Source organism: Piliocolobus tephrosceles, chromosome 4 (assembly GCF_002776525.5).
Source record: "Piliocolobus tephrosceles isolate RC106 chromosome 4, ASM277652v3, whole genome shotgun sequence".
In the NCBI taxonomy this organism is placed as follows: Eukaryota; Metazoa; Chordata; class Mammalia; order Primates; family Cercopithecidae; genus Piliocolobus; species Piliocolobus tephrosceles.
In genome coordinates this window covers 45,295,874-45,308,943 of record NC_045437.1, presented here as the reverse complement: position 1 = coordinate 45,308,943, position 13,070 = coordinate 45,295,874, and the positions used below count along the sequence as shown (strand labels likewise).

At 37.9% G+C, this 13,070-nt stretch overlaps 1 protein-coding gene across 2 annotated transcripts in view; it reads right to left on the bottom strand.

Moving 5' to 3' along the window:
• CERT1 (ceramide transporter 1) overlaps positions 1-13,070 on the bottom strand; it is a 145,205-nt gene that overhangs the window by 45,876 nt on the left and 86,259 nt on the right. For both annotated transcript variants that reach the window (XM_023207996.1, XM_023207995.1), the window contains 3 exons: positions 9,821-9,928; positions 8,815-8,953; positions 46-129 (listed from right to left, as the gene is read on the bottom strand). In XM_023207996.1, coding sequence (XP_023063764.1) covers positions 46-129; positions 8,815-8,953; positions 9,821-9,928 — 331 coding nt within the window. The remainder of the gene's footprint in view (positions 1-45; positions 130-8,814; positions 8,954-9,820; positions 9,929-13,070) is intronic.

Sequence of the window (13,070 nt, the reverse complement as noted above, 5' to 3'; positions counted from 1 at the left end):
TGAAAGTATACTTTATCCAGCTGAGGGGAAAAATGTATTACTTACACTTTTCTTTATTGCCGTTGGTATTATGCAAGAAGTCGCCATCAGAACGTGTTGTAGGAAAGTCATCTTCATCATCTTCTACCACTAAATAAAATATATTTAAGGAAATTAGGATGAAAAGAAACAGAAATTAATGTCTATTCTTATGTTCAACTGAGTCATTTTACTCTGGATTCTGATTTTTTGAGTACGAAGTCTTATTCATCTTTGTATTTTCACTGGTAATCAAGGTATGCTCAATAAATATGTGGTGGAATGTCTTTAGATACACTATTTTTAAACCACATTCATTCTCATTTGTGTAAGGGAAGGTTACTGAGTTATGAATTATTTCACCCTGTAGTCTTCCTATATCTTGCTCCCTTACATGGGGCCATTTCAACTCTGTAACAGGACCAGAAGGACTGAGCAGGACTATAAAAGGTACCTTCTATGCAGAAGACACCTTAGCTTGCCTCTGAGAGTTCCTTTTTACAGATGGAGTCTCACTCTGTCACCCAGGCTGGAGTGCAATGGCATGGTCTCCACTCACTGCAACCTCTGCCTCCTAGGTTCAAGCAATTCTCCTGTCTCAGCCTCCCAAGTAGCTAGGACTATAGGTGTGTGCCACCACAGCCAGCTAATATTTTTGTATTTTTAGTAGAGACGGGGTTTCACTATGTTGGCCAGGCTGGTCTCAAACTCCTGAACTCGTGATCTGCCTGCCTCAGCCTCCCAATGTGCTGGGATTATAGGCGTGAGTGACCGCACCCAGCCGAGAGTTCTTAAATATACTATTTCTGGAGGTGCAGGGAAAATATAATGACTTGCAGGTATGATATCAATTTTCATTCATCCCAGTGTATATCTGTACCCGGACATCCCTTTTAGCTTCTCTAATTGCAGGAAAAACAGAATCTCTTTTGTTCTACTTTAACATACCTCTTTCTTCTACATGCTATCCCTTCTTCTACTACCTCACATACTTTAATTCTCTGTACTATGCATTCCATTCATAATGCAAATTCCTGCATCTTAGCTCCCAACATTATTTGCTGCTTTTATCAAGCTTTTCATGGCTTCTTCTTCTTCTTCTTGTTTGTGAGACAGGGTCTGGCTCTGTTGCCCAGGCTGGAGTGCAGTGGCACAATCTCAGCTCACTGCAGCCTCCACCTCCCGGGTTTAAGCAATCCAGCCTCGTACACCACCAGCCCAGCTAATTTTTGTAGAGACGAGGTTTCACCATGTTGCCCAGGCCGGTGTCGAACTCCTGAGCTCAAGGAATCTGCCCACCTCTGACTCTAAAAATGCTGGGATTACAGGTGTAAGCCGCTGCACCCAGCCTACATGGCTCCTTTATCTATCTTTTGAGGAACTCTCTTTATAAAGAAGGAATCTACATTTTAAACTAATGTCTTACTTACTGCCTTTATCTTTTTACCTCAGGAGCACCATGTCTCTATAAGGAACATCTCATCTATCTTAGCTGTCTTTTTTATGGATGCAGAGTCCAATTCGATACCTTATTTCCCTCCTTTGATTAAATGGTAGGAATCACCATGGGAAATCTTCTGTACTGCCACTTTCTAATTAGTGGACGATTTCGTTTTTTAAATAATCACTTGAAAATGTTGCCAATCATCTATAACAACTTTTACAAATCATAAACTGCTATTATCTATTAATACCTTGTATTCATTTCTACCTGGCTGTGATCTCAATATTCAATTCTTTTTCTTTTCCACTTCCATCGTTCCTATAGACTTCAATATGAGCATACCTTGATTACCAGTGAAAATACAAAGATAAGTAAGATCTGATATGCTCAATAAATATGCTGTGGAATGTCTTTAGATACATTATTTTTAAACCATATTCAGATAAAAAACTATGCTGACCATCAGTTGAAGTTACAATACAACTATCCTAAATTAGTCCCCTGGCATAATCCCATAAAGATGACCGTCAAGTACCTTTTGAGATCCTTACTTCCTGGGGCCTTTTCAAATTTCCCTACTTTTTTTGCATCATATCAATGAAAAATTAAAGCAGTTTGTTACTCACTCTTCAATTCTACCTTCACGCATTCTTTTCTACAGTAGCAGCAGATATTTTGTTTGCTCTAGATTTGACCTATTCTCCCAATTTGAAGGACTTGTTTTCTTGGAAAACTCAAAAGGCTTCTTGGAAAACTCAAAAGTCTTCCATACAGCATTTGTTTTCCGCTTTCTGCTGTGCTTTCCTTCTGCCTTCAGAAGGTTTGTTTATAATGCTAGCTCATACTTCTACAAGAGAGGGTATCCATGTATCAAGGAACTTTTGGTTATCTACCTATTAAGGAACTTTTTTTTTTTGAGACGGAGTCTCACTCTGTCGCCCAGGCTGGAGTGCAGTGGCTGGATCTCAGCTCACTGCAAGCTCCGCCTCCTGGGTTCACGCCATTCTCCTGCCTCAGCCTCCCGAGTAGCTGGGACTACAGGCGCCCGCCACCTCGCCCGGCTAATTTTTTGTATTTTTTTAGTAGAGACGGGGTTTCACCTTATTAGCCAGGATGGTCTCGATCTCCTGACCTCGTGATCCGCCCGTCTCGGCCTCCCAACATGCTGGGATTACAGGCTTGAGCCACCACGTCCGGCCTATTAAGGAACTTTTAAAGAACAAAACTTTAATCTCTCTCCCCTCAACCCCTGAATATTCTGGTTTAGTTGAGACTACGGTGAAGGGTATGATACAATTATTTCTTTTTTAAAGCTTCCCGAGATGATTACAGTATCAGCCAAACTACTATTTATTTTTGCCACCCAAATATTTCTCAGCCACCAGCACATTAAATCTTCCTCTACCCCTTTACCATAACCCTCCACCCCCAAAACAGACACAGTTTTTTCAGGCTGGGCATGGTGGCTCAAGCCTGTAATCCCAGCACTTTGGGAGGCCTAAGAGGGAGGATCACTTGAGGTCAGGAGTTTGAGACCAGTCTGGGAAACAGCAAGACCTCATCTCTACAAAACAGCCCAGGAGTTCGAGACTGCAGCTATGAGTGCACCACTGCACTCCAGTCTGGGCGACAGAACAAGACCCTGTCTCAAAGAAAAAAAAACAAAAGCAAAAGGTTTTTCAAAGGTTAACTACTGTTTAATAAAATCTGTTTTTATGGTTTGCTCTCATCTCTTTCTTGACATCTATGCTGTATGACACTGCTCATGCTTACATGTCAAATTTCTACTTGACAAGACCAAACAGCCTTGATGATTCTCACATCTTGCTAACATGACCCTATATTATGTTCGTTTTAAAAATTAAATTTCCTTTTACTCTTTAGCTGTGGGCAAACTTCAAGTCTCCTTCCTCAGATATTTATCCTTCTACCCCATGGGCATTTTATTCACTGTTATGACTCCAACTATTTTTATGCTAATGACTCCTTATTTTCCTGTGACTTCTTATACTAACACTAGGTTCATATCTCCTATATGATTTCTCTAAAGAAATGTCTATTACTAAAAGTAGTTCCATAAACAAACCAGCTATGCTAACATTGTTGCTTAGCTTCTCTGTGCAGTTCTCTCGTCTATAAAAAGGGCTTAATACTTATACCTACATAAGGTTATTATAAAATTATATTCAGATAATTAAAGTATTTAACATAGTACATGGGGAATACTATAAACATTACAAAAATTAATCATGGTAACTCCCCTCTAATGGATTTCCTCTATTCTTCATACTTATCTAGGGATTCATTTACATATGTTTACATTGCTACAATTGGTTACCACATGATTTTCTCCTATCTAAAGTCTCTCACCATTCTAATCTATGTTACAATTACCTACAATGATTAATCTTTCAAAAATATTAACTTCAACTTATATCCTTGCCTAAACAGTAACTTTTCAAATTACCAATGTGAAAATTATTTTTTAGATTAAATCGCAACTGTTTCTGTGTTCAATATTCTCCACCTAATAGCCTACCAGCATCAAACAGCGATTTTCAGCTTTTTAAAGCTTTTTAAAATATATTTTTAAGGCCAGTAATATATAAAAATGATGAAAATAAGCTAAAAGAGTGGACTTCCCTTTTTTTCCCCAAAAGAACCCCTTGTGCATCCTTGAAGCAACTTTATAGAACTCTTAGGGATATCTCACATGGTTTGAAACCATCATCCTAATACAAAGTTCCTCCATTCCAGTCAGACTGGTCTCCCTTACCAACATTCAAGTCTGTTAGGCTAAATCCCACCTTTGGATCTTGTACATTTCTGCTTCCTGTCACCCCAGCAATAATCCAAATTAACCATATTAATAACAGCTATTATTTTTTTGCTTTTAAACATAGTGCTAACATATACATTATCATTTAATTCTCACAATCACAGGTGCTAGATATAATAACCATTTTATAGTTGAGGAAACAGGTGTTGAGAAATGTTGAGAAATCTACTTCAAGTCATTAAACAATAAATAGAAGAGCAAGATTAGAAGAAATTTTATTTTTAATGTGGTATATATGTATTGTTTATAAAATTAAACAATGTGTTTAGGTAAGAGGTGATGTCTGCCACTTCTGTAATTCCCAGAGTATCTAGACTTAAAATGTTAATTAAATCTTACTGAATGATATACATAAAACAGACAGTGATTCTTAAAATTATTTAAGTCATAAACTTAGTTTTAATAATTTAATGACAGTATATCCACAGAGATCTTTTAAACTCAGGTCAGCAACTCTGCTCTGCCAAGTAGGAAATTATGGTCCATGTCCTTATACCCAGCATGTATTCTTAAAAACATCAGTATTTCAGGCTGAGCAGGTGGCTCACGCATGTAATCCCAGCACTTTGGGAGGCAGAGGCAAGAAGATTGCTTGAGCTCAGGAGTTTGAGACCAGCCTGGGCAACATGGCAAAACCCTGTCTCTACAAAAAATACAACAATTAGCTGGGCGTGGTGGTGCACACCTGTAGTCCTAACCACTTGGGGAGGCTGAGGCGGGAGGACTGCTTGGGCCTAGGGGGCGGAGGTTGCAGTGAGCCGAGATTGTACCACTGCACTCCAGCCTGGGTGACAGAGGAAGACCACATCTCAAATAAAAATCAAAGGATCAATCAATCAGTTGGTATCTCATAAATAACATTTATAGGGAAATCAGTTGTTATGGGCTGAATTGTGTCTCAGAAATTCATATGTTGAAGTCCTTAATCTTCAGTACCCTAGAATATGGCTGTTATTTGGAGATAAGGTTTGTAAAGCAGTAATTAAGTTAAAATGGGGTCATTAGGATGGGCACTAATCCACTATGACTATACAATATGCAGAGGAAATTTGGACATAGATACATACAAAGGGAAAGATGATGATGTGAAGATATAGGGAGAAGTTGGCTACCTATAAGCCAAGGAGAGAGGCCTGAACAGGTTTTTCCCTCATGGCCCTCCGAAGAAACAAACCCTGCCAATACCTTTATCTCAGAACTGTGAGAAAATGAATCTGTTGTTTAAGCCACCCAGTCTGTGGTACTTTGATATGGCAGCCCTAGCAAACTAATATATCAGTCTACATTTTGCTATTTATTTAAACATGTAGCAGAAAAGATTCAGTGTAACGTCTAATACTATTTTTTAAGTCATCTACACAACGTGGTTATCCCCGCATCCCAACTTCTACTTTTTCACCATCACGTTTGTCCTTCTAATACTATACACTATTGGCATGGACCATTAAGATAAACAAGGCACTGGCCGGGAGTAGTGGCTCACACCTGTGATCCCAGCACTTTGGGAGGCCAAGGCGGGCAGATCATCTGAAGTCGGGAGTTTGAGACTAGCCTGACCAACATGGAGAAACTCTGTCTTTACTAAAAATACAGAATTGGCCGGGCGTGGTGGAACATGCCTATAATCCCAGCTACTAGGGAGGCTGAGTCAGGAGAATCGCTTGAATCTGGGGGGCGGAGGTTGCGGTGAGCTGAGATTGTGCCATTGCACCCCAGCCTAGGCAACAAGAATGAAACTCCGTCTCAAAAAAAAAAAAAAAGATAAACAAGGCATCATATTCTATATGTACCCTGTTTTTGTTTAAAGGACTACTTGCAAGTATAATAAAGCTAATCTGTAACATTTAAATTGATTAAAAGATATTCTTTTTTAATGAAGGAGAAACAGAAGTTCAGATGTTTTTTATTTTCAGAGGGGGGAAAAAATCACACATTAACGAACCAAAACCTTTAATAAAAGTTTTTATATTAACAAATAGAAAGGACTTCCACGCCAGGCACAATAGCTCAAACCTGTAATTCCAGTACTTTGGGCGGTTGAGGTGGGAGAATCCCTTGAGGCCAGGAGTTTAAAGACCAGCCTGGGCCACATAGCGAGACCTCATCTCTACAAAAAATTTAAAAATTAACCAGATGTGATGGTATATGCCTGTAGTCCTAGCCAGTTGGGAAGCTGAGGTAGGAGGATCACTTGAGCCCAGGAGTTTGAGGTCACAAAAACAGAAAATAACTTCCAGGCTACTAAATGTACACAAAATTGAGAAACTTTAAAACGAATACAGATTTCTGCTTCTGTTCAAGATGAAATAACCGGGATTGAATTTACTCTCTAGCATAAAAGTAAAAACTGGACAAAATATATGAAACAATGCTTTTCAAGATACTGGATATCAGGCAAAAAAGGACAGTGATCCTTAATAGTTGGGGAACAAATGAAGTGTTCCCCAACTCTATGTCTGCTCTAGCTCATTGTTTTAGGAGTTTCCAAACTGTACAGTAAGGACAGGAAACCCAGGAGAAGCCTTCTGGATTCCCTGAAATGAGATGAAGCTGAGCACCCAGAGACAAAGGCAACTAGCAATAGTTCACAAGGCAGAGAACTGGAGAGGAGAGAACTGGACAGACAGAGAACACTGGAGAATGGCAGAAGGCTACCCCTGAGTACTCTGCAGAGTACTGATAGCACATGCAAGGGAGCAAACTATAAAGGCAAGGGATAGAACCTTTTTAAAGGATTCCAAGAAACAGTACTTGAAGCTTACATGGGAGCAGGGAAAATTATCTGCCTTATAATGCAGACTGGAAAACCTTGTAATTCACAGGGAATTGGTGAGAACTCAGAAGATTCTTGCCTCAGGAGTGAGGACAAAGAAATACATTATTGGAAGGTTCTGATACTACACATAAAGTGGTATATTACTTGAAGGTAGACTGAGGTAAGTTAAATATGCAAACTATAAACCTTGAAGTAGCCAATAAAATAATAAAATCACGAGTTATAGCTAAGAAGCCAGCAGAGGAGTTTTATATATACATATAAACTTCATCCAAAGAAGGCAGAAAAAGGGAATATAGAATAGACAAAAAGAACTTGGATCCAGATCAAACACATTTAATAAGAAATAGAAATGAAACCATGTCAAGCCACTTAGTTATACTGGGAATGAACTTAGTCCTATTTGGTAATAATGGTAGAGTAGTTCATTTTTGCCATCACAATAAATTAAGCGAAAAGCTGAAGAACAATGTTGACATCAGCAGCATTTTCAGCACTAACAAAGGAAAGTTAAACTATAAACCTAACACTAAAAGTTAATTGAAGATATCTTGTTTCTTTTAAATAAAAACTCAATAAAATTATTTTTAAATGTATATACAATCATTATTTTCATTTCTATTACTGATTTCTTCTTCTGAGAAAAAGGGTAGAGAAAGGGAGAGATTGAAAGAGAGAGGAGGCCAAGCGCGGTGGCTCACACCTGTAATCCCAGCACTTTGGAAGGCTGAGGTGGACAGATCACGAGGTCTGGAGATTAAGACCATTCTGGCCAACACGGTGAAACCCAGTCTCTACTAAAAATACAAAAATTAGCTGGGCATGGTGGCGCGTGCCTGTAATCCCAGCTACCTGGGAGGCTGAGGCAGGAGAATCACGTGAACCAGGGAGTCGGAGGTTGCAGTGAGCTGAGATCACGCCACTGCACTCCAGCCTGATCACAGAGCAAGACTCCGTCTCAAAAAAAAAAAAAAAAGAGAGGAAAAGACAAAAAGAAAGGAGAGGGGAGAAAAAGAGTAATGAGAGGGAGAAGGAGAAAGAGATCAACTGGCTGATTTCAGACCTGAAGGATTTAACATATACTTATCTCCTCTAAGACTCATCATGGGGTAAATTTATCAGACATAATAATAATGTGAAATGTTCCATATTACCAAGATAATAGATACCATTTTTTAATGGAATAAAGAGTATCATTTGAAAATCTTTGCCTGGTGTGGTGGCTCACACCTATAATTCCAGCACTTTGGGAGGCCAAGGTGGGAAGACTGCTTGAGGTCAGGAGTTTAAGACCAACCTGACCAACATAGTGAGACCTCTGTCTCTATAAAAAATAGAAAAATAAATTAGCTGGGTGTGGTAACGCACACCTGTAGTCCTAGCTACTTGGGTGGCTGAGGTGGGAGGATTGCTTGAGGCCAGGAGTTCGAGGCTGCAGTAAGCTATGATCGCGCCACTGCACTCCAGCCTGGGCTAGAGAATGAGACCACGTCTCAACAAAAAATAAATAAATAAAATAAAGGTGTTCAATGGCATCTGGTAGGGATGATCAAAATGAATTAGTATGTGTAACTGAAGTACCCAAGTTACAAGGACACTGAAATCTGTTTCACTGGGGGTTTGCAGCAAAAAATGACTACAGATACCTTTATCACTTAAAGACATTACCCTTTGAGATCAAGAGGCTTTTAATCCATTCATTCTCCAAGTAAAAATAGTGGTAATAGCCTAATTAACCTTTATCCCTTTGAAGTTCATCCTTAGAGACAGCATCAGCACAGGCATCAAAGTACTTCTGTAGCGTGTCAACTTGTCTACATAAGATGTCTCTAAATGTTTCCATTTCAGCCAATTTCTCACGTAAACTGTGGCCTTTCTGCAAAACACAAAATAGGGAGATGTAATTCAAGTAAAACAAAACTGGATTTTATTTGGTCCCATGGTATTTCATCAACTTTTAAGGTCTGTACCTTATAACTGAGGGCACGGGATAAGGAGAGCTGTCTAGTTCAATACAATACTTTTAGGAATAGGCTTGAAACTGACTAATCTATTGGCTTGATAGTGATAAGTCACTTAGGAGTGATAACCTTGTAAGTGATATCACTTATAAATAAGCCTTATTTTTTATAGAAAATAAGAAAGCAGTAACACCTGACAGTTTGCAAATATAACATTTGGTATTTTCAAATTAAAAAAAAATTGTGAGGAACAACTGTGAAAGACTTTGAACTGGGCAAAAATATTACTAGTGTCCTTTCAAAGTAATGGTGAGCTGTCATTTATGGTACCCTTGGGAAAGTACTGTTTGATCATATAGACACTTTTGCCTTTCACTGCATTTGAGCTATTTTACAACTCTTCTAGTAAAAAACTGAGTAGTAGAAATAATTCTTGTTCATAGAGATGCAAATGAACTTTGTCTGGTGCAGAAGCACTGATTATTAATCTGTGGATATTGACCAGTTTTGCACACATTTGCAAATCGTTTCAGTTCTTCAGATTTTCCTTTAAACCAGCTTTTTTATGTTTTACCTAATGAATGAATGAAATAAAATCAGTGACATGTGTTCATTTGTATGAATTATTATTTTATACCTTAAAAAGTATTTCTCTAATAAGTTCAAATAAATTATACTATTAAAAAGCTTGTTCAAAAATGATCAAGTATATTCTGTTCACAACATCCAATACTAAGCTCAATTTACGTTGTTTTAACTTAAGGCATCCATTAACTACACACCTTGAATGAAGAGGTGGATGTTGCAGAGTAGCCACTTGCTCCAGACACCAGGGACACCATTGAGCCATGTCGACGCAAGCTGGATTCAGATCCATATCCAGATTCAGTCTAAAAAAAAAGTAAACTATGTGAAAAGAATTTAAATAAAAAATACTTCAGAAAACCAAAGGTTTCCTATGAATTAACAAGGTTATTATAACAATAATTGGCAGTTTGGGTACATATAAAATATATAGTCAATCCACTGACATAAGCAATGCCTTTCAATTCCTAAATGCCATTTAATTTAGAAATTTATTGAATACCTACTATGTGCTGGGCTAGTGGTCACAAAGACTGTTTAATAATAGGAAAACTAAAGTAGGCAAATTCATAGACAGAAAGTAGAATAGTTGTTACCAGAAGCAGGGAAAAGAGAATGGGTAGTTATTATTTAATGGACACAGAGTTTCAGCTGGGGAAGATAAAAAAGTTCTGAAGATGGATGATGGTGATGGTTGAACAATAGTGTCAATGTACTTAATACCATAGAACTGTATACTTAACAGTGGTCAAAATGGTAAATTTTATGTATTCTCACCCATTCTTAACACACCACAATTACAGCATTTACTACTCACAATAGTTTGTGTTTTGTTATTACTACTGGACTTGGATCTTTCTGGAAGCAGCTTGTATCTTTTTAATCTTTGTAACCACCTCGACAGTTGATGGCACAAAGTTTCCAATTTTGCTAGTCTGTTAAGTCAGCATCCCATGGAAGATAACTGATGGGGACGATACTCTTCAGAGCATCAATTTTATATTTTACCTTCTCTAATACAAATGCAATATAACAATATAGACAAAGGAATCGAATCTTTGAACTTCCAAGTAATTAAAACCAGGTATTTTGGATCTCTGATTATTTTCTACTGTTACTTTTAAAAAGTACAGTGAATTAGGCCAGGCGCGGTGGCTCACACACGTCTGTAATACCAGCACTTTGGGAGGCCAAGATGGGTGGATCACTTGAGGTCAGGAGTTTGACACCATCCTGGCCAACATGGTGAAACCCTGTCTCTACTAAAAATACAAAAATTAGCCAGGCATGGTGGCAGGCACCTATAATCCCAGCTACTCAGAAGGCTGCGGCAGGAGACTCGCCTGAACCCAGGAAGTGGAGGTTGCCGTGCGCTGAGATCACACCGCTGCACTCCAGCCTGGGTGACACAGTAAGACTCAGACTCAAAAAAAAAAAAAAAAAAAAGTACAGTGAATTAATAAGCTTGTGTGGAAAAACCAAGGCATCTGTATTATATCCTTTGACAATGTATCATATCTATTATGGTTTGACTGATTTCAATCCTGCTCCTCTGTACTATTACGGTTCTAGATAAGTATTTATATTGAACAGCTTTCCTTCATTTGAATGGGGGAAAAAAATCCCTAGGTTTACTAAACATTATTTTTTTTAATACTTAGAGATCAATACTGAAAACAAAGGAACAAAAAGCTACATTGTATTTAATTTTAATTCTACTCAGTAAATTTAAGTGGTAAAATAATATCTAATTAATTTTAGTGTCAAACCTATAGTTACAATGAAAAATTATTTAAAGTTACACAAATTTCAAGATTAATAGTAGGAAACAAAATTACATACAATGTGTTATAGAAAATATACCCATTGACATTTTATAGCCTCTGTGGTCTAATTCCTGAAAATCCATTACATTTCCTATATAGCTGTTGGTTTACCCATGATATTATTCTAATTGGAAAATATTCTTTTTAGCTATAAGAATACTAAGCTTCTATAGTTTAATAAATAAAATTTTTATGTTCTCATTTTTATGTAAATGATATCAGCACTAGTTTAAAACATTTTCCAGTTAGTATCACTTCATTTACCTTAACTTCAATATTCTAGGATCTCAGAAAAGCTATCAGAAACTAGATAAATTTATCCAAATGTAAGAAAAAATGAAAAAGAAAAGCAAGGGTAAAAAGAACAGTAGAGATTAGAAGTGGCAGTAACAATGGCAAGGAATAGCAACAAAGAGGGACAATTCTCCTGAAGGTACAACAGCAACAATCTCAAAGGAAGAGCAAACTTGTCCCCACCCCCAACATCAATAATCAGATGGATCTGGTTAAAACGGGGAAAAAAAAAAAAAGACGACGAGAGGAGGAAAGGAATCTGTAACCAAAATAACAAAACTGCTCATGAAAAAAGAAATGGACATCTTCAGGCAGACACTAGGAATATATCCATATGAAAACAAGTAGCCTCCTTAATTTCAAACTTCTAACACCTACCAGCTGCCAAAGTAAAATGGTCACACTTTTCAATAATGCTTGCTTATAAAACATTCCATCTATAAAAAGTACTTCAATACGTTCTCAACTCTTAATTAACTAACAAATTACATATAATTTTAAGAGAAGGTGGAATCAAAGCTCTTCTCCAAGACTTTACATGACTCCACATCTCAAAGCAATATCTTAGTGATGAAGGAAAATAAATGTTCTGGAGTCAGGAAAATGATTAATGAAAAAGTAATCAAAAGTATGTAATTATGGTATGCAAATTATGCCTCAAGAAAACTGATTTTTAAAAAAGACAAAACTAATCTACGACAAACAAGAGCAGGCCAGAGTACAACGAGGGCACTGAATGCAAAGAGGTAGAAGAAAATGTGGGAAGTGTAGACTACATTGGTCAAAACTCAAACTGTACAATTAAAATGGGTACTTTTTTTTTTTTTTTTGAGACAGAGTTTCGCTGTCGCCCAGGCTGGAGTGCAGTGGCCGGATCTCAGCTCACTGCAAGCTCCGCCTCCCGGGTTTACGCCATTCTCCTGCCTCAGCCTCCCGAGTAGCTGGGACTACAGGCGCCCGCCACCTCGCCCGGCTAGTTTTTTTTTTTGTATTTTTTAGTAGAGACGGGGTTTCACCATGTTAGCCAGGATGGTCTCGATCTCCTGACCTCGTGATCCACCCGTCTCGGCCTCCCAAAGTGCTGGGATTACAGAAAATGGGTACTTTTTAAGAATGTAATGTAAATTGTACTCCAATAAAGATAAAGAAAAAAATGTAAGCTTGTTTCAACATAACAGAATCACAGCAATCAGTTCACAAAAAAAGGAGTTCTTGACTAGATGCATTACTAGGCTCATGCCTGTAATCCCAGCACTTTGGAGGCCAAGGCAGGAGGACTGCTTAATCCCAGGAGTTCCAGAACAGCTTGAGCAATAAAGCAAGACAC